The sequence below is a fragment of the Engystomops pustulosus genome, chromosome 1, assembly GCF_040894005.1.
Source record: "Engystomops pustulosus chromosome 1, aEngPut4.maternal, whole genome shotgun sequence".
Taxonomy (NCBI): domain Eukaryota; kingdom Metazoa; phylum Chordata; class Amphibia; order Anura; family Leptodactylidae; genus Engystomops; species Engystomops pustulosus.
Genome location: NC_092411.1, coordinates 82747370 through 82775210, shown reverse-complemented (window position 1 = coordinate 82775210; position 27841 = coordinate 82747370). Strand labels below are relative to the sequence as shown.

General features: G+C 41.2%; 3 protein-coding genes across 8 annotated transcripts in view; 2 read left to right on the top strand and 1 right to left on the bottom strand.

Annotated features, from left to right (window-relative positions):
• SFI1 (SFI1 centrin binding protein) overlaps positions 1-814 on the top strand; it is a 42163-nt gene extending 41349 nt beyond the window's left edge. The window contains exon 32 of the mRNA XM_072145842.1: positions 73-814. Coding sequence (XP_072001943.1) covers positions 73-204 — 132 coding nt within the window. The 3' untranslated portion in view covers positions 205-814. The remainder of the gene's footprint in view (positions 1-72) is intronic.
• PISD (phosphatidylserine decarboxylase) lies at positions 213-27603 on the bottom strand. 5 transcript variants are annotated; one of them, XM_072145809.1, is made up of 8 exons: positions 27458-27603; positions 27321-27379; positions 27056-27231; positions 10524-10760; positions 5826-5964; positions 5479-5613; positions 3755-3915; positions 213-965 (listed from the first exon to the last, which is right to left on the bottom strand). In XM_072145809.1, the coding sequence occupies exons 1-8, from the start codon at positions 27505-27507 to the stop codon at positions 741-743; spliced, it is 1182 nt and encodes a 393-aa protein (XP_072001910.1). In that variant the 5' UTR covers positions 27508-27603; the 3' UTR covers positions 213-740. The 5 variants fall into 5 exon arrangements, with proteins under 5 accessions (XP_072001910.1, XP_072001929.1, XP_072001920.1 ...); XM_072145828.1 differs by lacking the exons at positions 27321-27379; positions 27458-27603 and adding an exon at positions 12779-12944 and having other exon boundaries at positions 27056-27182; XM_072145819.1 differs by lacking the exons at positions 27056-27231; positions 27321-27379; positions 27458-27603 and adding exons at positions 12779-12944; positions 24316-24336.
• Positions 27583-27841, top strand: part of LOC140126362 (serotransferrin-like) — a 43234-nt gene continuing 42975 nt past the window's right edge. For both annotated transcript variants that reach the window (XM_072145772.1, XM_072145764.1), the window contains exon 1: positions 27583-27792. The gene's annotated coding sequence lies outside the window, so the exon portion shown is untranslated. The remainder of the gene's footprint in view (positions 27793-27841) is intronic.

Sequence of the window (27841 nt, the reverse complement as noted above, 5' to 3'; positions counted from 1 at the left end):
ATGTGGCTCCCGCCCAAAAAGGAACATTCATGTATTATTATGAAGAGAAATAATCCTTTAACTCTGTTACAGCTGGAAGAACAGATAAAAAGGCGTGAACAGAAACTAAGTGTGGAAAAGGTGCGTGTTCAAAACTACGTCCAGCGTATTCAGGAGATTGCTGCATCCATGGATTTACCCATTAACCAAGATGTATGTAAATAAATCAGTCATTATGTTTGCAATTGTTTTATTTTAAAACATATGCTATTAAATGAGTTAATGTATTAGCAAGATCATCCCTTTTTATTAAGAAATATAAAAGTAATGAGCCAACGCTCCCTTAGACCTGACACGCCAACGGACTGGCACTCATTATCCTATAACCCCAAGTAGCTGCCAGATACCATCATTTCACGGGGAGGTTAATTCTTTCAGAAGTGGGTAACACTTCCCTGAGATTGGCAGTGTCGCAACTGTGTTCTGCAACCAAAAACTGAATTCCTTAGGCATTCCTACACACATCCCTCAAAGCCTGATGATTTCTCCAGCTCCATGGCATGAATCCATACTCCATGGACTCTTCGGTAAGGAGTGGAAACAAAGTGAAATGAGACTACAAATAGTCTGCTGTGGGAGCTGATGGTCTGGATCTGCACGACTGCCATCAGGTCAGCTTGTGTACACCATTCTGACTTGCATAGAGACATGGGTTTAAGCCTCTGGCCTTTCTTCAGGAAAGAATATGGATTCATAGCTTCCTACATGGAGCCCACAGCCTCTCCAAAGTGGATTTTCTGTCCTGCCTTTAGGTTAAATGTAAAATCCTTTGGTGCTTCAAAAATAAGAACTATAGTGGAACCAAGGTTGAATTCTCCTAGTTGTTCTCCTTTCCTCATTACAATGCCATCCTGGTTATTGTTCGTTACATAGCTCATATCATTGTGGGAGCCTTTACTGTAACGGGGGCTGTTAGTCTGTAAATCCTTGTGCAAAAAGAAAAAAAAAGGACAATTAACCATTTGAATTAATTTATCTGCTATGTTCTATTCAATACCAACACAGCAAAATCTAATTTTTTGTAATCTCCATAGCGGTTGTAAATAGGAACAGCTGGCCAATCTTTTTTAAACCTTTTTATGAAATGAATAAATGTTACCAATGGTACACTATGACAAATTTAATGCATTTATCAATAGAAGCCAAGAGTAGGTCACTGATCATAGCAGAGACAGAACAGTCAGTTATTCTGTCCGAATCTTGTTGGCAGGGGTGTCCACGAGGAAAAGTTTCACAGGCCAACTATAAAAGACAAAACTGTGAACCCCATCTCCTGCGTGCAACCAAAAAAAAGTGCATTCTGACAGAGTAGTACAGAGGGTGCCAGATTCATGAAGACTGAGACATTTCCTGAATCTGCCGCACACTCCACAGGCAAACTGTTGTGCAGTTTGCACTATTTTTGATAAATGTGGGCTACGGAATTAGCACTGGGGCAAAATCCCAAGCCATTTAATGCAAACACATGCGCCACAAACAACAGACCTGTGTTATCAGACCTCACACTCTGTTGATACACAGGGCCATTATTTGTGGTCTGTGACATGTATACGATTGCCAAGAGGGGGGACCTGCCTCACACAGTGCACGCTATAGGCTTTCACCTGGGATACCCTATATTTCATACAGAATCCATCTAGATACTGCTTGTAATAAAGGACATGTTGCTCAGTTCTGCTGGGTGAGTAAAAAAAAAAAAATGTTTATCCTCCCACTCCTTATAGAGGACTTATCAACCATAAATAGCTAATAATCAGATTTCATTAACTCTTTCTTGGTGGTGGTTAAAAAAAATAATTAATTCTTGTTTATGGTTTTTAACTTTTTTTTCCGGATGTTCACTGTACCATAAAAATAATGTGTTATGTTTAATCTTTGGGTCATCACAATTACGGTCATACCCCATTTATATAGCAAAGAAATTTGCTTGTTTTTGCATCGTCATGTAACAATGGGCAGAACATTTTTTTTTTTTTGGTTTTGGAGCTTATTTTTTAACTTTCCTTTTTGAACACTTTTTATAATAACTAATGTATTGCAGCATATTACAATGTTCAGCCTATGCAGAATGTACTGTTAGGATTGTGCTTACAGCATGATCTAACAGGCTGCTATAGAAGGCAGCCCTGGGGTTCTTATCGGACCTCAGGGTTGGCAAGGCAACGATCAGCACCTCCGTGACCTGCAGGCAGGGTGCCGATGCACCATAGATGCCGCAGCCACTATGACTGCGGCGGCGTGTATAGGGTTAAACAGATCACGATCCCGGCTGTTACCACCGGAATCCCGCATTGATCGCCCAGGGTTGAGGCTCGCATCCTATGATGTAGAATCGTGTCAAGGTGTGGGAAGGGGTTAATTTAATTGATCTAATAAAGTGTTATTTTATGCTTTCTGCATTTTCATTTTTGTGGTGTTATTTGATTTGTACCCCCACTAGGTTCGATTGTTCCATTGTGTCTGTTCCCCCTATTAATTACATCGGTGTACACCCTCTAGTTCCAAAAGTTATAATACTGCAACCCTGAGAGCAAGTTACCCCAGCTTTCCTCCCACCTGCCTGCCAGACTACTAGGAGCACTTTAGATACCGGTATCTAGGTAACACCTATACATTTCATGCACTTGCACTTTCAGGCTTGGTACCTATGTGGGCTATTGCTGACATGGTGTCTGGCAGCCATTAGGATTTACCTAGCTTTCAGGGATAGACCATTAGGATTTATTTGTGATCTGACCCTTTGACATTTGGTCATCCCCTATATTCCTTTGGTTGGGAGGATTTGGAGTTCGCCACAGAGTGAACTAGCAGCGGTCTTTACTGTGCTGACCTGGACCTTGGTCGCCAGTGGATATTTGTGAAAATTACATGTTTTAGATGCTTTTAGATGTGTGTCATATGTATCTCGTTTATGCATTGAATAAAGTTTATATAATTTTTTGCATACTACATTGATAGAGCTTTTTTTTGGTGCACTCTTTCTTTCTTTGTTGTTCAAAAGTTATAATACTGGAACTTTGTATATTATTCAGCCTCTTGGCTACAAGCTCCACACTCGCCTGTGTGGGTGTGTCTAAAATGCACAAGCTGTGGTCTTATTGGTCAGCAGCACGTGCTTGTTGATGTCACAGGAGGCTGTTTAACCCCCTCCATCTTGCCGATTGTAGGTACTAAATGGTGATCGAGAGGCAAAATACTTTAAGGAATGATTCCCATGGACACCTAAAGCAGAATTATGGGATTTTGTTGCTCAGAATGACTGTTTCCCTTTATGTCATACATAATGGTGAACAGCAGGTAATGATTTTTGGGTTCAAATAAAAACAAAACCTTCCCATAGACAAACAAGAAAACATTTACATGGAGACTGTGGATTTGTACCCTAACAAATATCCTTTTAAGGACCTTGGAGAAAATACACAGCGATTCTTACCATGTAATTTGGTTGGGTTTCTTCTTCCCCCTACAACTAAAATATTTCCATGTGATCCATTATGCAATACTATTTATCAGGCACTTACTGTTTATTTTTCTGCTGCTTCTATCAATATACTTCTATCATTGCATCACATCAGAGTGAATCAGGCTGTACTGATTCACTTACTACATTGGAATCTATGTGTCATTCAGACTAAAATTAGCAAAGACTAAATGTTTTATTTTCACTGATCTTCAGATGAGGAAAACTTTAATTTCTCCTTCTAAAATCACTTACCCTGTCAAAGTATATACGAATAGATCCAACATTTGTAGCACCAACTGCAGTGAGTGAAAAAAATCCATGTTTCCATCCTCCCGTGAGTACGACACGTTCATTGTAACAGAATAATTCTTTTATCCATCGAGCAACTCCTGGGTTCACAGACATGAGAGATCCTATGGGATCAACAATGTGTGTTTGTGATTTCACGATAGAAAATATTATTATACATGTGGTGATATTCAGTCATCATGCATCATTAGGAATATTCCTGCCCTACTTCATGAATTTTAACATGAAGAAAACCATAGTCTGCAGTTGTGCTCAATTTACATACCGCTGCAGAATGGCTTTTGTGGCCTTTTTCAGAGAATGTGAATAACACAAAAAAAATTCCACTCATGGTTAGAGTGGAAAATAAGAGTGGAAATATTACAGAATTTCTGCTTTTCTGTCCTGCACAGAGCTTGCCAGATCAGTCCCTGTCCCCATGTGCGGCTCACAATCTAACAACCTACCAGTACGTTTTGGAGAGTGCGAGAAAACCCACACAAACACAGAGATCATACAAACTCTTTGTAGATGTTGACCTGGTTGGACTTGAACCCAGGACCCCAGTGCTGCAAGGCTGTAGTGCTAAACACTGAGGCGCAGTGCAGCCCATTTTAAAACCTACCGTATTTTCCGGACTATAAGGCGCACAAAAAATCCTTTGATTTTCTCAGAAATCAAAGGTGCGCCTTATATATGAACCGTACTGACAGACAACAGCTGCCTTGAACTGTGCACATATAAAGCTCAGTAGACAGAAAAAAGTAAAGTTTTAGATTTTTAAAGAGAACCCGTCATGCAAAATAACCCCCTAAACTAAATATATTTTCATAAACTGCCATTAGAGAGCATTGCCTCTATCCCTTCATTGTCCCTCTACATGCCTGTAAACCTAAGCAATGAGGTCCTAAAGCTGTATGCAAATGACCTGCGAAATGTCCAATGAAGCATTAGCATATTCAAGCTGTCCACTCTATTCATAAGTGGGAGGCACAGCCACACCCCCAGTGCTTGACTGACAGCCTGTATAATGATGTGAGGCTGTATAATGATGTGCTTCCTGGTGCTGGCGCCCCCTGCAGCCTGTGTGTGCATGTGTGTGTGTAGGAGAGATACAGCAGCTCCAGGCAGCCATGTTACAGCAGAACATGTCAGATTCATGTGTAGCTGATGTCTGTGTCCCTCACCTGTGTATTAGGAGGATGCAGCATGTCAGCAGATACAGACACTAACTGTGCTTTACTATACATTACACACAGACATGAGCAGGGGGAGGAGAGGGGAGGGGTAACAGGGGTGACATCACTGCCTCTGACCATGTGACCAGCCTCATTTACATGATAAAAAATAGATGATTTTACAATGAATAATGTATGAAATAACTAGATAAAGGCTGGGATGGATCCTTGTGAGCTGCTCCAACAGGTAGTAGTGACAAGACTAGTGACACAGACCTGATGACAGGTGTCCTTTAAAGAAGGGGAGCAAATAATGAAACTGCTTAAACGGAAAAAGGGCATCATCGAGAAGGGGTTTAAAGAAAAATTGTGCAGTCTTCTCAGAGGTTTCACTGCATGTAAAGTGCAATGGTACTTTTCTATAGTAAAGTATGTACACATATAGTGTACATATGTATAGTAAAAAAATATGTACACTCTGCTGAAACATAATAAGACCATGGAGAGTACCTGGAAAATGGCGTCTATGATACACGTTCCAGTCTGTTGGTGAGTGGAAGCAGTGATAGTCACCAGGGGCCAGGTAGATGACACAGTGATACAGCTCATTGCCTTCCTTTGTTACTAGTTGGTCCTGAAAAGAAGCTGAAAGAAATATTTACCAGTTTGTTACTTGTCACAAAGAGAAAGCAAAATCATGTGTAAAAGGATAAGAAATTCTTTGTCCAAACTGTACCTCCTGTAATGTGCAATTCATTTAACATTAACGAATGGACAAGAGAGAAAATAGTGTTTATCCCAGACAGGAGGCTTATTCTATTAGAACTCCAGCCTGGATGCAGGAAATCTGCACTTACTCTTAGTGATGGGTAGATTCTCAGTCCAGTTCTGTGGTCCAAGGAAGGATTCCAGTGAATAGGTCACACCCTTTACTTGCTCTACTTCACAGTTTTTCACTCGGCCAAAGTGCAGAATTTTTCCATCAGATGGGCTAATCTGGAGGGGACCAAACACATTTCTTTACAATACTAAACAGGTTCTGCCTCTCTGCTCTTAAGAAAAAAAAAAAAAAAAAATAAACACCACACACAACTATGTTCACTCAATGAAGTCCCTCAAGTCTGAAGGTACATCCACAAATATATTCAGGATTTTAAGGCCAATTTTCCAGAACATTAGGTAGATTTTTTTCTATTCACTGCAAAGAATCCAATTCTCAGTGAAATTTGCAGAAGAACCGCTACATAGACTGCCCCTCACCTGTAAAACAGGCCGTGTACACAGGAGATCAAAATTGGAGAACAATAAGTGATCACTTCAATTATTCTGAAATTATTTCTGAAAAAAATGATCAACAATTGGAAGATTTTTTGTAAGAGGTACACCATGCCACAAGAACAGCGTTTTTTTTTTCTTTGCAAAATAAAATGTTGATCCTAATTAGAGAATGACAATGACTGTAGAAAAGAAAGATTATAACTGCTTTTTCTATAGGTCACAACAGTCACCGATCAGTAGGAAGTGCACAGGCATTTGCTTTGAATGACCTCAGCACATCTGCAGCCACAGGACATCACTGGTCAGTCACACTACTCCGGTGGGATTTTGGTCCACTCTTCTACAATTCTCTTTCACAGTTCTGTGACTTATGGGTTTCCTGGCAATAACTTTGTCAGCAAGGATATTCCAGAGGTTTTCTATTGGGTTAAGATCAGGACTCTGGGCTGGTCATTTCACTGATTCAACGTTTTCTGTTTCAAGGAACTGCTTTAGCTGTGTGACAGGTATTGTCCTGCATAAAAATTGCTGGCTTATTGAGTTATGAATGAAAGGAAGAAACCATGTGTTGAAGGGTCTAAGCACTTCGATTCACTCTGCTATGTAACTGTATGACAGGTACAACTTATGCCGCAGAAAACATCCCCCAAACCTTGACACTTCCTCCACCACCGTTCACTGACATTTTTACGCACTTTTTTCTCACAAGATCCCAATAAATCTAAATTTTCTGTCCACACAACATGCTCTTCATCAAAGGCGAGTCTAGAATTGTTTTTTTTTTTTTTTTTTGCTGTTGAGAAATGTGGTCACTGCAGAGTGAGCTTTCAAATTCTGTGAAACCTTGAGACACTCTGAGGCACATTTACTAAGGGCTTTGTGCCAGTTTTCTATAGGACTTTGTATGTGTTTTCTAGTGGAAATTGGTTGCACAGGTATTTAAGAAGTGTCCGCCTGACTATTGTGTCGCACGCAGCAGTTTTGTGGCACAGCTGCACTAGGCATCAGGCAACACAAATTAGGGGGCGTTCCGATGCTTAAGTCAGAATGTGTGCCAGATTTAACATGCAAAGTGTGTCACGCGCCCTATGTTATAGGCACACAACAAAAGGTTGGTAAACTCTATCCGGCCAGTGAATGAAAGCAACAGATTCACGATTTCTGGCGCAACGATCATTATACACAGACAGAGCACGTTTAGTGCAGTTTCCAACATTCTTAGTAAATGTGACTCTGTATGATGAGACAGACCTCTTACCTTGTTCAGTGCTGAACTGGTGAGCAGCTGAAAAGCTAAAACAATTGCCTTTGGAGATTCTCCACATTATCCTGTCCTCTCTTGCACTTGTCTTTTGAGGGCAACCAGCATTGGGGACTTGAATGAGTTTGTCATGTTGTGTTGGACCCACAGGCAGCGCATCACATCAATATACTATATGCTAGGCTACAAGGTAGCCGCAAGGTGAGCACCTCATAACAGTTTTTTATACCACTGTCATCCTAATACTACACCTGAGTCGTGCACTTTGGTTCTCTCCCTCTTTTTTTCTGATTCAGTCCACCCTCTATTTAGGAAATGGTGTGGTGATCCCTAATTTTGAGCTCCAGTGTCCATAGGCATGTTTTTTACAGAACAATGATGAAGGCACAGATACCTCTGGTTGTGGCCTACCTTTCAAATTCTATTGGTAGACTCTGTGGTTAACTTAAGACTGTATACATATTACATAATTTGAATCCTAGATCACAGCAGGCGCCAAATGGCAAAGCATTTTGGCCAATGACATCCATGATTGACAAGTTGTTCAGAAAGCAGCCATCTGAAATCAGGAGTGTGCCCAAGATTAAAATATGGTCTCAAAATTTTCAAGAGCTAAAAACTGTGCAGTGTTGTCCTTAACCCCTTAACGCTGAAGCCACTTTTCACCTTCCTGACACGGCCCATTTTTTCAAATCTGCCCTGTGTCACTATAAGTGGTTATAACTTCGGAATGCTTTAACATATCCAAGTGATTTTAAAATTGTTTTCTCGTGACACATCGTACTTCAGGTTATTTGAAAAATTTTGGTGGTATGTTTTGCATTTATTTATGAGAAAATCAGATATTTGGTGAAAATTTGGAAAAATTTTTGATTTTTGAACTTCAAAATGTTCTACTTTTTCCATACATAGTCATAACCGCAAAAAACGTAATAACTAACATTCACTAAATGTCTAATTTATGTGGACATGGTTTTTTATGCATACTCTTATTTTTGTAGGATGTTATGGGGCTTTGAACGTTAGGTGCGATTTTTCACATTTTCATAAAAAACGCAAAATCCTGCTATTGAGGGACCTGCTCAGGTTTCAAATCACTTTGAGAGACCTAAATAAAAGTAAACCCCATAAATTACCCCATTATAGAAACTACACCCCTCAATGTACGTGAAACAACTTTTATGAAGTTTGTTAACCCTTTAATTGTTTTACAGGGGTTAAAACAAAATCGGATGCAATTTTGAAAGTAAATTTTTTTTGGCTAAATTAATATGTTTTTCAAAAAATGTACAAATTCTCAGTGGATAAAATACCAAAACGCTCCACAAAATTTGATACCCAATCTCTTCCGTGTATAAGAATACCCCATATGTGGTGGTAACCTGCTGTATGGGCACACGCCAGGGCATCGAAGGGAAGCTGCGCCATTCAGAGCAGATTATGCATTGTCAATTTTTATTGGCTATACAATCTTTATTTTTTTTGCAATTTGGACATATAAGGGCTTATTTTCTGCGACATGAGATGCACTTTACAAATACTTCATTTTAGTGGGTCATTAGCTTATTGATGAGATTTTATTAACTCTTGAATGTATGGGTGAAAAGAAAATTGTCAATTTTGGTTTACTTTCTTTTCGTATTTTGTGGGGGTCGTACACCGTACACTAAAAATATTATATTATCTTCATTCTATAGGTCACTACGATTACGGTGATACCTCATTTATATAGTTTTTCATTTATTTTTACAATTTTACTGGATAAAAACTAATATAGAGGAAATCTCATTTGTTTTTGCATCGCCATCTTTTCGGAGACATAACTTTAATAATTTTTGGTTGACAGAGCTAGTTTAGGGCTTATTTTTTACGTGTTGAGTTGTTCTTTTCAGTGGTACCATTTTTGCGCACATAACTTTTTTTGATCACTTTTTAGAACATTTTTGTGTAGAGATTTTATGAAAAATGTACATTTTTGGCGTGTTTTTCGGGTTTTGTTTTTACGGCGTTCACCGAGCGGGTCCAATAATGTTTCTGAGTTATTGTATGGATTGTTACGGACGCGGCGATACCAAATATGTGGGGGTTTTTGGCGATTTTGTGGTTTTTTCACTTTATTGCATGTGTATAGGGAATATTTGTGTTTAGGGGACTCTAACTTTATTTAATTAATTATTTTTATTAAAAAATTATTTTATGTAGTGTTTTTAACATTTTTATTAACTTTTACAGGTTAGCTTGAACAAGTGATCCACTGATCACTTGTTCAAGCTCTTCTTCACATTACACAGTGTAATACAGATGTATTACACTGTGTAATGTAACACACTGAGCATGCTGCGCATGCTCAGTGTGTTACAGCCGGGTCCTGTCAGAAGGCAGGACCCGGCTCCCGGCAGGAGGATCGCGCAGCCCCGGGCACCGGCAGTCCCGGGGCTGCGATCGGAGCAGCGGACCCCCCCGGTAAGCGCCGCGGGGGGGGTCCGATTCTTCTGAAATGCCCCTTGCACGCCGCGGTCAGCGCGACCGCGGCGTGTCAGGGGTTAACACCCGCGATCGGAGAAATCTCCGATCGCGGGTGTTAGAGGCAGGTGTCGGCTATAATATATAGCTGACACCTGCAGCTTCTGGCGCCGGCTCCGTTCAGGAGCCGGTGCCAGAAGCATGACGTAATAGTACTGCATTTTGCGGGAACGCACCTCCCGCGATGCAGTACTATTACGTCAAATGTCGGGAAGGGGTTAATACTGCCGCCCTTCAAGATGCCAATACACATTGGATAAAAACCCCAGCGGGACCAGCCACCTACCTAATGTGTATGGGGTGACAGAAATGGTCAAACATGCTAGATTTCTCCATAGCCAATCGATATGGATGTGGGAGTGAAGTGGCTGGACTTAATCCCTGCCAATTATGCCAAGCTGCTGAGAGGGGTGCGCTTAGGGAAGCAGGAAGCAAATATTACAACAGGAATATCCCTTGGAGAATCTTTGATGAGTGCAGATCATTTACGTACCACACAATGGGAGTCACATACAGGTCGTGCTTGTGGCTTCAGTTTCCGTCGGAAGAACTCGCTGAGATTTCGGTAATGGTGCAAATCTTCTACTGCTGCCTCTTTCATGTTCACACCAAAAGTCCAGATATACAGACTGTAAACAGGTTTCCTCAACCATGTTGGCAATTCCACCTGATTCAGACGACCCCAAGCTCGTGAAAGTAGCCTGGTTGGCACAGACTTGTAGATCGCAACCTATAAAATAAAATTTACCTGGTCAAGCACAGCACACACACACTATAAATTGTTAGAGAAAATACATCTAGGCAGGCATATAGCCTCAAGCTGTAGGAACCAAACCTGTACAATTCTCATGAAGTAGCATGTAGATATACTTACATTTCTACACATCACACAAAAAAAACCTTTAAAAGTAGAAATTGTTCCACTTTACCCACCACCTGCCGTACAACAATAAGTGGAACACTACGCTCTATGGGGTTTGTTCCTTGTAATGAAAGGGGTCTTTCTATTCGCACTCAGCAGCCTCCCTGAGCACTTGGCAACCTTACCTCACAGCATTTCAATACCACATACTTACATGCTGTGCCGTTTTATATCATGTAATCCTGAATATATTACATTTTTACCTTAAACAATGAAGACTTGCAAAACGTGTAGAGAACTGAAGACATTAGTGGGATAAAGAATGGCGTCACAGCTCTCGATTCCATGGAGCGCTACCTTAATGACCGATAACACAATGCTTTCCAACAAAGCTATTCACACAACATTAACAATGTCTGGGTTCATCTAAGTGTAAAAAAATTCCATTCTTTAAAGTGTTACTTAACTTTAAGCCAAATTGCATGAATAAGTAAACTTTGCAATATCTTTGAAGAAAAATGTTTTTGGTCATTTTCTTTTTTTTTCTACTTTTAGAAATGTGTCAGCACATAGATAAAGCTAGTTCAGACAGAGACAGCTGATAAAGTTCCTAATGACTGACTTTTACAGACTCTCTGGATTATCAAATGGAATAGTCTCTATGCATGTTAGGAGGTAATCTTTAGCCTCCTCTCCTTATCCATCAGCTTTGAATTGAAAAGACTTTCAGGTCTCCCGTCCACAGGATCTGCCCAGCAATTGTGTCCGTTATCAAGAAATGAGAAGGATTACTGCATGGTCACCTCCATTAGACAGATGGACAAGGTTAAGTATGATATGGGTTACCCTATTAGGCTCTTATAATTACCCGGTTAAAGTTTGGTGTAAAAGGACAACCTCTAAGTATATTGCAAAGTTTACTGTTGTCCCCTGCAGTATTCGATTCTAATAGAAAAAATGTCAAAGATTTAGTTAATCTAATGTAAGAGAGAAGAAGAAGTCCAAAAGGTAAATAATTTCATTATCAATCGGAACCAGTTAGGACTGTCGGTTTTATTCCACACCTATCAATATTGACCATTTGCCTGTAAAGCAACAGTCTTTTTTAATATTTGTTGTATTGAAAATACTTTATTTAAATGGGTCTTTACAATATAAGGAGAGGCAGGAGACAACCCATTATTATAAGCCTCACCATCCTTTAGCCAAATGCAGAAACTTTCCCAGATTACTGCAGTTATTAAAATTAATCCCATTGTTTCAGTCTGACCCTATATTTACATTTTACATGTTTTCACTCAGTGAGAAAACCCGATGTCCAATGGACAATGTCATAACATATGGAGAGAACATCTATTCCAGATCAATGCTGAATTTCCATTGTCCTATCTACATCTGCTACTTCCAGTATTCCTAGTCTCATACACTAATATTCATGTATAAAAGCAAGCTCATTCACGGAGCTGGAAAGCAGAAACTTGAGAGAGCCCAGTAATCACTGGCATTGAGGAGGTATGAGATGATTTCCCAGCATAAGCCACCTAGGGAAGCCCTGTTTATTGCAGCTGTACTTCTAGCCTTTGTTTTGTCGTTGAATGTGCATTGTATAATCCACGTACATTAACCAGTGTGAATAAACTTAATTTTTATACATATACACAAAGTTACAGCAATATCACACTGCTTGTTTACTTGAGAATGAAATATCATACAACTCTCTAAGGTTTACACAGGTTGGTAAGTGGAATCCTTCTTACATTAAAATACAGTTCTGCTATGATGGACCCCAGCAAGTAAATGTCTTTTTCGTACAAAGCTACTTGTCGACATTGTGATGTACTGTAGGATTCACAAATGTGTGGAAATGGCAAGGGCAGGACACTTACCCTGCTGGTAGGTCGCCATCCCACTCTAGCCAAGGGCCTAAGTGCAGCGAACGGTAAGAGGTAATAAAGGATTGTGAGAGGCCAGGAACGCAGTTTCAGTGCTGACCTAGACATGCAGGTCAGCTGCCCCAACCTCCGTCTGAGAGCCAGCTGAGGGAACTGCAACCTGTGGGATCAGATACAAGTGTCAAAAGATCCTGCAAGGGTCCAGGCACTACTTGTGGTGTAGTGGAGGACATAACTATTACACAGCAGAATTCACAGTGTCTATTAGTATGAAATGGTTAAGGATATGTAGAGCGCTGCAGCTCTCACATCTACACATCAGTCAATAACTCTCCAGCTACTTACATACAAGTACAATGTACTCTGGGCCTTTAGCAACATTCAAGTTTCCATGCAAAGCCGTCTGGGCATCTGATACAGACGTCTTATTAAATTATTCATAGCTGGTTATTATCCTCACGCTAAGCAGATTTTCTCTGTGTGCTTTCCACAGAATACTAATCACTACAGACACATAGCGAAGACGCTACCAAAAGCAGAGGCTAGAGGTCTACAGATCCTAACCGCGCAAAAAACGTCCATAAATGTCAATAAGTACTATGCACAGTGCTCCATGTGGAGGCTGGAGGAAAAAAGAAAAAATTAACGAACCTTCTCAGAGTCACTACAGTGCACAGATGCTCAGCTCGAGATCTTATACATTGCCGGCAACTAGAAAATGAGGTACCCAGTAACCAGGGCCGCCTCCCGCTCCCCCCTTTCACTGCAGACAACCAGCGACCAATCCCTGCCTCGCTGCCTCTTTCCCCATCCATCCTTTCCAGAGACACATTCCTCTCCGTCCCGGTGCCTCATTCACAGCGCACAATGCTGAGCCAGCTGCTTTTCTGCCCGACTGGCCACACAGTAGCATCATTCTCTCCCTCCCCCTCACTCCACTCAATACATAAGGAGCTTTTGCCTAATTAGGCCAAACAAAAGCTTAGCCATTGCTCTCTCTGTCCTTCCCAGTCTCTACTGACCCACAAGCTTAGGGGTACCTGAAGCGTGCCCGTCTGGTAGAAGAGTTACTGTCGAAATTTGCTGGTTCTGATGGGTCAGCTTGTTCTTCCCTATTGGCGTTGGTGGCACCGGCTGGTCGTGTCCTGCGGACATTAAGTTTCACTCTGCGCAGGTTACATCTGGAGGGTAGAGAATTGACTAAAGGTTTCCGGCATCTCACCATCTCCACAAGTGAAAGCTTGGAGCACGCTGGCCCTTCTGTGACAGGCACATCATCAGGGCTGAGGCCGCCGGTCTTTCAGCCTCCTACTCTGGAGCAGGATGTGACGACAGAGATTAATATTCCGTCATAAGCAGGATTCTACCTTTCGCTCCTCCTTCACCTCCATATCAGATGGGAGTTCCTCTCTCATTCTCTACCGGGTGCTCGGTATGAGTGCTAGCCACATCTCATAAACCAAGGATGAAATACAAGATGACAGGGAAAAACTAAGCCACTAGTGCACCAGATTCTTATTAAAATTAACCTATACAGCATACTGATTCATTGTGTTCCATCTGTATAAAGCTTGTTGTGGATTTTTATACTAAAATGTTTCTACCAGTACAATGTTAGAAGCCAGAGCTTCATTCCACAGCCGGCTGTAAAGTGGCAAGAGTGCAGAAAGAGACTGCTGCAAATGTCACATTACATTAAATCTGCTGCAAATGTCAAATGTAAATTAATTCAATTTACGTGTGAAAGACGTACAGTAGAAGAATTGCAGCATGTGTAGCTAGACTGTCCCCACAACACCATATTAGTGCCTCTTATCCCTAATTCTGCTGGTACACTCCAGTTAATCTTCAGTCTTTCTGGATATATGGGTACAGCTACAGTACAGCCCAGCCCGTTACAGTGGGTACAGAAAGTATTCAGGCCCCTTCAAATTTTTTACTACAGCCAATTGGTAAGATCAAAAAAACTTTTTTTGTTCATTAATGTACACTCTGCACCCCACCCTGACAGAAAAAAACTAAAAAAAAACTGAAATATCACATGGTCATAAGTCCACCTGTGTTTAAGTAAACTTGTTGGGCTTGATTAGGAAAGGCATACACCTTTCTATATAAAAGCTCACAGTGCATGTCAGAGCACATGAGAATCATGAGGTCTAAGAAACTGCCTCTAATTCAATGTTATTTACAAAAATCCAACATTTCAGTCATACAGTCCTGGTGTACACAATTTCGGTTGCCCCTGGCTTCCGACCCAGTAACTTCAGAGTTTAGGGCCCGCAGCCATCTTGACCGACGCTGTGGAGCTGAGCTCTTGTCTACTCTCTGCTCCCTGCAGTGGCTCCTCCCCCTGGCTTTCAGGAGGAGTTCAAACTGATAAACACTGGGGGGGATTTATAAATGCACTTGCACCACAATTCAGGTGGTTTTGTGCCAAAAACATTGTCCAAAATGCCTTGCACCACAGTTATCAAGACCTTTTTTGGCACTTTCCTGACTTTCCTGATTAAGGGGGAGTGGCCTTCTGGGGGGTGGACGTGCCCTAGTTAGAAAAGGGCATGGCTTGTGGGAAATCGACCGTGTGCCCAAAATTATGGCGCACCGTTTAGAACAGATAGTCTTATACGGCAACATAATAATATCACAGTGATAAATCTGGCGCAGCAAAAGATAAGTGTTTTCTAGCTAGAAACTGGTGGAACCTGAGACACATTGTTAAATCCCCCCCCCCCCCCCCACTGACTTTCTGCCAGCATTGTGAGGAGAGCTACAAGCTACAGGCAGATAAGTTCTTTATCCGGGAAGGGAGGCACATCAAATCTGATCTGTGTGTGGTAGAACAGAGATGTAGCAAAGTTGAGCATGTCATATACATGTCATGGATCTCATCTCTCTAGGTGGCAGATACTAGTATAATGTTCAGAAAGTGTATATAAACATGTCTGCTTAGTGAGTCCCCGCCCACACTCTGGAATATTACACAGACCATCACTGAGTGATAGGAGCTAAAACAGCAATAAAACCGAGTAAAATTGTAAAGTAAGGGGTCAAAAATGATCTTTATTGTATAAACATCACTAGGGTTTGAAATGTGAGAACTTTCTTCTGTGGGCAAACACTTTAAATGGAAGTAGTTGGGATGACCACAACTCTTCCTCGAATTGCCCGCCCAGCCAAACTGAGGAATAGTGGGAGAAGAGCCTTGGTGAGAGAGGTAAAGGAGAAGCCTAAGATCACTGTGGCTGAGTTCCAGAGATGCAGGAGGGAGATGGAAGAAAGTTCCACAAACTTAACTATCATGTTGAATTAAAAAGATATCCTGGATGAAAACCTCTACCAGAGTGCTCTGGACCTCAGACTGGGCCATAGGTTGACCGTCCAAAAAGACAATGTCCTAAACCCCTTACCAACGTGTGACCTAAAAGTTGGTGACACGTTAGCTGAAGATGTATGGAGAGGGCTCACGGGCTGAGCCTTCTCCATACATGGTGGATGTTTTGGCCTTACATGGCCTTGTTTTAACACATTCATTACAATGTTCGATTTGCTGTAGTATGGCAGTGTATGGAAGGATCAGACAACCTCGGGGTTAAAGTACCCTAGAGGGTCTAAAAATAGTAAAAACAATAAAAAGTTCATAAAATAAAAACTTAAAAATTCTAAATATCACCCCACCCCTGTTCCCTAGATCTGATAGAAGTATAAATAAAAAGTAAAAATCATAATCATGTTGTTATTTCGCATCCCAAAATGTCCGATCAAAATACAGTAACGGTTATTCCCGGCGTTTAACTCTGAAATGGAAAATAGCGCCCAAAGACGAAAGTGCCATTGTTTTACCATTTTGAAAAATATAAAAATTCAAAAATTGATCAATAGCTGAACAGTCCTTAAACCGGTAGCATTGAAAACATCATCAAAAGTCACAAAAAGTGACATACACAGCTCCATACACCGAAGTATGAAAATACCTATGTAAATTTGGCATCCCAATGATCACATTAACCCAAGGAATAAAGTAGACTTGTCATTTGGGGTGCAAAGTGAAAGCCGTAAAATCCAAGCCCCCAAGAAAGTGGCGCAAATGCATTTTTTTTTTTACCAATTTCACTGCATTTTGAATTTTTTTTTCCTGCTTCCCAGTACATGGCATGGAATATTAGATACCGCTACTCTGAAGTGCAGTTTGTTATACAGAATACAAGCCCTCACATATTTCTTTACATGGAAAAATAAAAAAAAGTTATAGATTTTTCAAGGGAGTAAAAAAAAAAAAATGGAAAATTAAAAAACTAAAAAGGGCCTTGGCGTTAACCTGAGGGAACTGGAGAGGTTCTGCAAGGAAGAATGGCAAAGGATCCCCAAATCCATGTGTGAAAATCTTGTTGCATGTATTAGCTCAAAACCTGCTTCTACTCAATACTGAGTAAAGGTTCTGATTACTTATGACCAAGTGAGATTTCAGTTTTTCTTGTTTAATTAGCAAAATTATCTACATTTCTGTTTTTTTCTGTCACAATGGACTGCATAGTGTACAATAATGAGCAAAAACTAGAACTTTTTTGATCTTACCAATTTGCTGCAATGAAATGGAGTGAAAACTTTAATGGGGTCTGAATACTTTCTGTACCCACTGTATATGTATATTCACTACATTACTTGTCATTAATTATTTGTATTAAGATATCCCCATCCAATGCATTTGTTAGTTGTGATGCCAAACTAATGGTTTTGTACTATGTATCCCTGCCCAGGGTCTAGATGCCTTTTACTATAGCATCCACGTTTATAATCATTTTTTTGTTTATTGCCTATATTGTTCCTTAGCGGGTTCCAATCTAACCGTACAATTAAACCTACTTAACCCCTTAGCGCTCAGCATCCAATATAATCAGAAACAGCCGAGTTGATGCCGGTTCAGCTCAAGATCTGAGCCGAACCGGCATCGGGAAACAAGGCATCGGGCTCCGACCGTGGGTGCCTAATCCGTTAAATGCCACGGTCAGCGCGACCGCAGCATTTAACTTGGCTTTGGGGGGGGGGGGGGCACCGATCGTTGCTTTAGCAACTCTGGGGTCCGATCTGTGACGTCAACTTACTGGCAGAGTGCCAGCCTACGCATGATTATTGCAGAGTATTATGATGAACAAGCAATCAGATGATTGCTTGTTCATGTCCTATGGTAGAAATCAATCAAAATGCCCATAAGCCCCAAAACATACAACGCAAAACCCGTACGATAAATGCCGTAAAAAAAAAAAAAACACATAACTTATAAACCCACCAAAAATTATGATTTTTACCTATTCAATCACACAAAAATTGCAATAAAAAGTGATCAAAAAAACATATGTACTCCAGAATGATACTGGTGCAAAGTACAACATGTCCCCCAAAAAACGAGCCATCAACCAGCTCCTTAGCCAAAAAAGTTAAAATGTTATGCCACTTGGAAGACGGCGATGCAAAAATTATAGATTTTTCCCCACATTAGGGTTTTACTTGACAAATTTAGTAAAACGTAAGAAAAAAATATTCATGTCTGGTATCCCCGTAATCGTATCGACCCACAGAATAAAGATAACATGGTTATTAGGCTATACGGTGAACACGGGGAGAAAAAAAGAGTAAAATATCCACTACAGAATTGATGCTTTTCTACTCCTGCCCTCAAAAAAAAAGTTCCAAAATTTTCAACAATGGGGGATACCAACCCCAAAATGGTAACAATAACGAAAAAGCAAAAATGTTATAGCCTTCAGAAGGGGCCAATGAGGAGACAAAAATCCTGACAGCTGCAGGGCGCTCCTTCCCTTCTGCGCCTCGTTGTGCACCCATAAAACAAGTCACGGCCACATGTGGGGGGTCTCTGCACTCGGGAGAAATTGTAAAACAAATTATATGGTGGGTTTTCACTTTTTATCTTTTGGAAATGTGTACATTTTAGGGCTAAATGAACGTATAACTGGCAAAATTTGACCATTTAAATTTCACCTCCATTTTGATTCAATTACTAGGAAGATCTCAAGGGGTTAACAATCTTCCTAAAAGCTGTGTCTGATAGTTTGAGGGGTGCAGATTTGAAAATGGGTTGATTACATAGGGGGGTTTTGATGCCAAATATGTAAAATGTCATTCAAAACTGTATTTATCCCCAAAATAGTCAATTCTGAAAAAAGTAGACATATGGGAAATGTAATTCAGCGACTTATTTAGGTGGTAAATCTATCTGCCTGAAAACGCAATGACTTCGAATTTCTAAAAATGCCAAATTTTTTAAAAAGTTCATCATTTTTTCTTTTTTTCTGTAAATAAACACAAAACTCATCAGCCAACATTTACCACTAAAATGAAGTACAACATGTGGGGGAAAAACAAACAAACAAACAATCTCAGAATCATTTTGATAAGTAACAGTGTTCAAAAGTTATAACCGTATAAAGCGACGCAAGTCAGAATACAAAAGATGGGGCTGAGCCTTTAGCTATTTAATGGCTGCTTCCTTAAGGGGTTAACATTTTTTCTAGTTTGCTATAAAGCCTTTTCCTATTAAGGGTTAGTGAGCCGAAGCACTTGGGAAATCAGACTACCCCGTTGCACTTTTAGACTAATTTGATGAATAAATGTATGCATCTGCTGCTGTTTCATTTGCCTGCATAGGCCCAATTTTAGTTTAGCAGACATTCTGGACCTGTCATACCCCCTTCAAAAGAAAAGAGGTGTACACAACCCAACATGTAGATTAGGTGCTGCATTCTAGGACATTTAAAAATAATCTCATTCTGTCATTCCAGATTACACAGAAATGTATAGAACATAATAAAGGTCCTGTACGCTGCACATAATATATAAAACATCTCTCAGATTTCTTCTTCTGACACAAATGCCAGTGAAAGCCTGAACATGCCTACAGAATCACATAGCTGACCAACCTTTATAAAAATCCTAAACCAACTGTACACAATACAAGGCTTTGTGCCTACGACAGCCTGTGTAATAACCACTGCCCCGCAGCAGAACTAGTCATGGATGCAGCTTTTGTAGCAGTTTTTCATACAGTTGTGACCACATCAGAAGTTCTTCCTTTTAAATTTGCTGTATCCACTTCAGGAGGTAATATCTTGCCCTAATTTTAACATGAAAAGGTTAAAGAACTACCCCCCTAAGGTCCCCACATACAAGTGAGGAATGAAGAGAGCTGTCGGAGTGTTCCTAGCAACCGACTTGCCAGAAAGAACATATTCTAGTCACGCTCTATGACGGCACCACTAGAGTATGAAATAACCCCCCAAAGGGCAGAACAAAAGAGGTCCCCGACTGATGAAATATCAAGACAGTAATTCTTCACTAATGTACTACGAGAGGTTTCACCTCTACAAATCTGACCTATAGAGAGGCCAGGCATTTTTTCCATGGAGACAGACATTACTCGGGTGCAATTAATTTTAACCTTAACTTGTCGAAATGTTAAATGAGATAAAGGTTAAATATTTTGTGAGTAATAAGCTTCCAAAATAGATTTAAAAAGTACCTGCACACAATCATACAGATCTGCAGAATCCACATGAAGACATGTCAGTAATTGACCTCATGCACATCCAGACAAACTCCACTGCAGACCAATGGACATATTCGCTGTCGGTTAACCACAGCAGAATTGTTTATGGCCAACCCATGACAATTTGCATAAACAAATTTGTAGATTTGGGGTGTGGAATTCATCCATTGCCCCCCTCCCAAACTTTGCCGAGTCGTTTTGCGGATATCGTATAACTGTGCAAATGCACTTTGAAGACATTATCTAGCAATGCTGTCTGTCCCCAGCTACGACAAAGGGAACCTGAATTTCTTCAACTCTTCTGGCAACAGCAAGAGCGACTAGGAAGGGACATTTTTTACAACTTTTCACACAATATGGCGCAAGAAGGGAAAATGATATATTGAGACGGCAGAATTTAACACCGATTGTTCCAGAAGATATTTATCAAATACAAGCCTCCTGCGCATGAACGTGATTTTTCTGTTGCCGCAAAATACTCCTCTATTGGTCGTTTTTGCGGACCGTGTGTCAACAGTATTCCTTCCACCAAGCCTGAGGAAACGTTTGTGTGCATGATGGCTTCATGTCAATATTTGTTGACAGTCTCCCACACACACAAAAGTAAACCAGATCCAAGAAGCGGACAATTTGAAGAGGAGGAGAGGAAGAAAAATCAGCTGCTGCATTTCTCTGCCTTTCCCCAATTGTAGGGGTGAAGCTTTGCATCCTTTCTGTAGCTATTAGGACATAGATCCAACCTCCGCTGGAGCCGTTATAGATAACAAAACCTTCCAAACAAAACAAGAAAAAGGTGGGATGCGTACACAAGGCTAGACAGAAATATAACAAAAAATGCTTATTGGATAAGTAACAATTTTAAACACAATCAAGACAGGACAACAATAAATATAAAAACACTTAAAAAGTACACCAGAGGGGTGTACAAAGCTCCCAAGGGCCAAGTTGCCCTTGAGTAGAACTACAGTAACCATAAGGACCAGAATATGAATAACCATGTAAACCATTATGCATGAAAAGTGCAATTGACCAATGTAACAAAGCTCTGATGCATTGATCCCTACATGCCCAACATATACAATACCATGTTGTCGTAGAATGAGACAATAAAGCAAGGCAGGCAGGTGTAGGCAGAGAGAGAGAGGAGGGGGGGGGGGGGGGTAGGCAGACCCTGCACGTATCGTCACCTATTCGGTGACTTCCTCAGCGGTAAGTGTAGGATTCCTGTAATGTCCCGGGTATTTATAGGAACCACCTGCCCCCCCAACCAATCATAGTCCCAGAGGCAGTTATAGACGAATCAACATAATTAATGAAAATATGTGGTACAAGTATAGGCTGCACCAAGCCTGAGAAATGTCTTCGCACATGTCCCTTTCCAGACGAATATGCTGATAAAAAGACGTGTGGAAGGTATACAAAATAAACAAATAATCTAAGGTAAGTAGACGCAGGCGTACATTATATTAGGATATGTCACCATATTTAGTGCTTGCGTAGCAATCTGGCCAGACATACACTGCACCAAGGCTCAGTGTGGCCAATATCCTTAGTGTGGCCATACAGTGCAGATACATGGTGGGTTTTCTGTTTAAGCCGACTTTTGGTGCAGCTGACACATGGGTTGCTCTAGCAATACTAAGGTATAGGGGGAAGTTGTAGACATTTCAGCAATGATGGTCACAGCTTTCACATATTTGTCTATTATGAGTCTTCTACCCACTACCAGTCACAGCGGCTGTGTGTTGTCTGCAGTTTGATAAGGTTTTGTTATCTAGACAAAAATTGTGTAGGACAGGCACTACCAAGGTATACGAATGTATGTAAGCCAACGCACCCCAATAGCTATACAATCCAAACAAAACAAGAAAAAGGTGGGATGCGTACACAAGGCTAGACAGAAATATAACAAAAAATGTTTATTGGTAAGTAACTTTTTTCCTTATGGAAAAGTTGTGCCATGGAGGCAGAGTACTTAGAAAGTTGTTTCAATGCAAGCCAGGAATACAATAAGAATATAATGCATAAGAAATGGATGGTCTTAAAGAGGGCTTTCCATAATAAGACATAAGGACAGGGGCTGTACATCTTTTCTTATTGCTAACAACTCAATGGCAAAAAATACACTGAAACCATAGATTTCTGGATTTTTTTGCTTTGCCATGCCAAAACCTCTATAATTCTGTGGAGAAAGTAACTGTAATGTCTTCATAGAAGCCAGCTTTTTATATACAGTAATGAGGTAGTACAGTAGGTCTTCAATTCTAATAAACTAATTTTAAAGGGAACCTGTCACCAGGAGACCCATTTTTAGCACTCCCCCAGTCCCCACAGAGCATAGTACATACGCTGCCAAAGTGTTTTTGTTTAAAAAATTGGTTTTACAGAAAAAAAGATATGTTATATTGTACCTTTCATTAGCATCTGCTGTGTGACTAGGCAGTTGCCCAATAGGAGGGTCTGGAAAGGAGCAGTCCCCCCCACCCCACCCTTGGGAAACATGTGACCTTTTTAAATATATGAATAACTCAGGATTGGCTGTAGAGCAGCAGGAGGCGTCGCTAAGCCCAGTGATGGGTGTTTTCATATTTGAAAAGGTCACATGGATGAGCTGTTCCCCAAGGGTGGGGGGGAACTGCTCCTTTCCAGCCCCTCCCATTTGGCAACTGCCTAGTCACACAGCAGATGCTCATGAAAGGTACAATATAACATATCTTTTTTTCTGTAAAACCAATTTTTAATACAAAAACACTTTGGCAGTGTATGTACTATGCTCTGTGGGGACTGGGGGAGTGCTAAAAATGGGTCTCCTGGTGACAGGTTCCCTTTAAGGCTACATTCAAACTACCGCATGGGGGACGTATATACGGCCGCCGTATATACGGCCGTTATACGTCCCCCATAGACGGCAATGGGCGCACAGCGCCCCCTACGGGAGCAGTACAGTGCAACACACGTGCGGCACCGTACCCCAGAAAAAGATAGGACATGTCCTATCTTTTCCCGTAATACGGCGCCGTGCGCCATACATCCCAATGGAGGGGGGCGGGGGTGAGCTGCGCTCATCTCCTCCTCCTCTCCCCGTGCACTGCCGTTACCTGCTACGGTATGGTACGGGCGGGCAACAGCAGTGTGAATGTAGCCTAAAAAGTATCTTTTTTCCTTATAAGCGCTCTTATTTTCAGCAAGTGTTTAACCACATACCGTAAAAATTTTGGTCAATATCAATCACAGTTTATAAGCAGTTAGATTGCACTCCTTTTAGCCCAAAGTTCAGAACTGTCCAATTAAATAGAAAAATTTAACCAAAATGATTAGAAAATGAATACAGATAGGATATGTCATCAATATCAGACCAGTGGTGGTCTGACATCCCAAAACTGTGACGGTCAACGGATTCTGGGCTCCCTGGCGCAGTGACCAGCATAGAGGCTGACAATTGCTGCTCAACTTCTACATACATGAATGTTTGTTATGTTTTAATACCTTCAAAGCCTTTATATATGCATCACAATATTGTGATACTTATTTTTATAACTTTAACATTTCTATCTATGGAGCTGTGTAAGGGCTTCTTTTTCTTTTGCAATAGGTTATAGTTTTAATTTCATACTATTGGAAAAGTGCAGTTTGGGCTTTTAGTAAGATAGTTAGTAAGGTTTAGAAAAAAACATATGTCCATGAAGTTCAACCAAGTATGTAAAATGTTGACTTTTCCACATTTCTTTTAGCAAAGAAGCTTTGTTGCCGATAGAGATAGAGAGAGAGAGCCCCCCCCCCTGTATTTTTGGAGAGAATATATAAGGAGTTATTGGCCAGGTATACATTTCTATAAAATAACCAATTCACATTGCATGACATTACCTAATCTAACATATATAATTACACCTATATATTTTTCAACAAATGATTTTAGAAGTCTAACACCTTCTAGGACATATGTTGCATGCAGATTATTAATTCTTAACCTTACATTTATCCACATTGAATCTCATTTGCCAAGTGGACTCAGTGTGTCCAAGTCAGCTGGCAGCCTATGACTATCCTCCATAGACTGCACTGTACTACATAGCATGGGGTCATCTGCAAAAACAGAAATAGTGCTATTAATCTTATCTTTTTGCCATCAATAAATAAGTAACACAATAGTAAACCCAGCACCAAATCTTATGGTACACAACTTAATAATCAAATTTTTATATCTCAGAAATGACATGCCATTTGTGCAGAGCTGCAGCAGTCACCTGATATAAATGGGAGGTCAGCCGAAGACTGGAAAATGGATGAGAAGGAGTAGATGGCACTACAGAGGACCTTAAAATGTTACGGTTACCATTTGCAAAACACATACATTCATGCAATGGACTTTATCCCCACCTATAATCCTGCCTGGGATCTTACAATAAGGTGGTGGAAGAGCATAGGCCCTGTGTGTCCAGTGCAATGATGTGGTCACAGTGCTGGCAAGGACTGTGCCGCGTTTTTGAATGGGTAACATATTCAAAGGATTTAGGAAAACAAGCCACGACCAACCTGTTAACCAGGACTGTGACAAGGAATTACTTCTATTTCTGTGCAATGCTAAATCTCCAGGAATATAGATATTAGAAAGTTCTGTAAACATTAGCATTTCTCAGTGTAATGCTAGTAAGTACCCATCTGATTTAATTGATGTCCCATAATCCAAGCACATAATCACAAATGGCAGCAGCTCAACGTAGCTTACGATGTTGTATTCATCTTATGGGAAACAAGTCAAGCTATGAGGGGTCCACCCCATGACTACTAAGCTAATTTGAATGCAGGGTTCAATTTTATTTAGGTGTAATGCTGAATATTGTAAAAGAACATCATTATGAGCCTGACACTGTCCTGCATAACAGGTTGGTGATTGTTTGTAGGTCTAAATCCAAGTTCATTTTAAAAGGTCAACATCCACTGTTAAGGAGACATGGTAAATAAAAATTGACATTTTTGAAGATCTACCTTCCTACACCTGACAGTCTAGGACAGTGAAGGTGAACCTATGGCACCCAGAGGCCTTTCTGTGGGCACCCAGGCTGTCGCCCCAGCGCACCAGACAGGACTCTAAGAATCTTCCTGCAGTTCCAAGCAACTCAAAATATGCTGCTTTAGTCATATTTTGATACTTACTTCGCTCCTTGGGACTGTAGGAAGAGGGAGAATGAGTAGACAGGGCCGAATTATCTTTGGAGGACCTTCTGTTGGTCCCACGATTGTCTGTGTACAGAGGGACACTGGAAATAAGCTAAAATTTCTTCTGTGTTGATGTCCTCAGGAGGGAAAAACAGGCAGCAATAAGTTACCGCTTTAATTTTTGGTTGGCACGTCGTGATAAAAGGGGGTTTGGGTTCAGTTTGGGCACTCGGCCGCTAAAAGGTTAGCCATCACTGGTCTAGAAAATGGTTCTCTAACCTGCCCGGTCAGCCATGTCAGAAGACCCATAAAAGTGCTCCAAAGACTGAGACATCTGGCATAGCCCACAGGACGGTCGATTCCAGGAGACAGCTAAAGCAGCTAAAACAGGACTTCTGTTCCCTGTGCTCAATTCTAAGGGATCCCTGCAATCAAACCAACCCTGATCCTGTGTATAGTTGATCAATGTATTTTATGGGGAAAGCCTCTGTAACCAGATTACAGTACATCATATAGTGCCTGTGTTTGTTGCAGCAGCTTAATCAGATTCACTTTGGGGGAAAAAAAAGGGACAACACTTAACATTATTACTGCTATAAAACACTAAAGGGCATCTACCACCAGGATGAAGGGTTGTATGCTAATGAGCCTGAGGGGCTCCAGGCTCCATAGGTGTTAACGGAGCCTGGAGGCCCTCAGGTTCATTTGCATACAGCCCTTCATCCTGGTGGTAGATGTCCTTAAGAACTAAGACACAACTGTGGTTGGCCTGTGAATACTGGAAAGATTGTGACTGGATTTCAAGGACTAACTACAGTGTGAAGGACATGACTCCTTGCCTCATAACAATATATGATATGAGTGTCCCTGCTGTACTACAAAAAAAAAACATTGCTGAACTATAATGTGCAGAGTCAGCTCCTGAGCAATGTTGTCAGACTGTGAAATTTGCCTATTCACAAACCACGGTCATCTGAATGAGCCCTATATCAGCCATTTTCCTAGAAAACCAGGTGGGAAGACCACATCCATAAGTAGGGGATACAACACGTTTGAATAGGTGATCCAAAAACACTTCTGTAATTTTCAGTTCTCCCTGAGCTTGTAGAAACCTAGGGGGAGATTTATCAGAAGTGTGTGAGAGCATAACTTTTCCAAGATAGGATAGATTATAAAAGTTTCTTGTCTTCCCTTTTATTGCTGATTTATGAACATATTGAAACAAGAACTTTTAAGGACCTAGTTAAATTGAGGTCAAAGGCCCAGCTGTCAGCACTTTTTTCTGACAGACAGATCTTAATTTTTTTGTAGATCTTGTATACCAAAGGGCAATAGCGACAGTGCCGTAAGTATGGTCAGTCCTAAAAACAAGACACGACAAGATCGGTGATTCACAGACTGACCAAGACCATGTGTATCGGACCTAACTGGCAGAAGGAACCTTCCATACATGTAATTGTATGGAGATCATCTATTGGTTACGTTCTTCTCTATGAGAAACGTGCAGAGCTTGTGTGAACTGTACCTTACAAGAAGACGTGTCGTGTAGTTCTTACCTCCCACGTGTTGGCTACTCTTGGAGGGACATCAATGCCGCGTCTCTGTAGCTGGCGGTCCTTGTAGTCCTCATACTGCTTGTAGCCGGCATAGCCTCCACCTGTCCCCAGCAGCACATACAGGGGTCTAAACCTGATGGCCACAGCCGCAGATGCAGCATGAAGTCTCCTTCCACCTGCACAATACAGGACACAATGGTATCAGAGAGTGACACCTGAGAACAGGTGAGGACATGCAGGTGTCACTGTCATGGGGGACACTCACTGGAGTGGAGGCTCCTGGGGGTCACACTGCTCTGCAGAAAGCGTCCTACCATCAAGAAGCTGAAACCAGAACAAGACACACAATGAATGGAAGACGCCATGGGGGTTCCCGGCTCCTGTACTGTACAGTGATATTACCTGTCCAACCTCTGGTGAGAGGCGCACACCCTCCATCTGAGCAGCGCCATCTTCACTTCCTTACTACACCGCTAAGACAAACTGACGTCACGCGGCTGGCAGCCAATCGCGCGCTCGCGCCGGCTTCCCTCCTCACAAGCCAGGGGGAAAGGATTGCGAAAGACGTGGTGTTTACACATGGAGGATTGGGCGCCATGTTACCAGAGACCAAATGCTATGCAGGTTCTGGCCATGTGGTGTGCAGCCTGCTCGCAAGGCTACAAGAGCACTCTTATTATTAGTCGTATGTACCCTCAGGTTAGTCGCAGCTTCCAGCCTCTGATGCTGGGATACAGGTAGGTGGCTTAGTCACCTTCCAGGAGTGACATCACTGTAACTAAATGT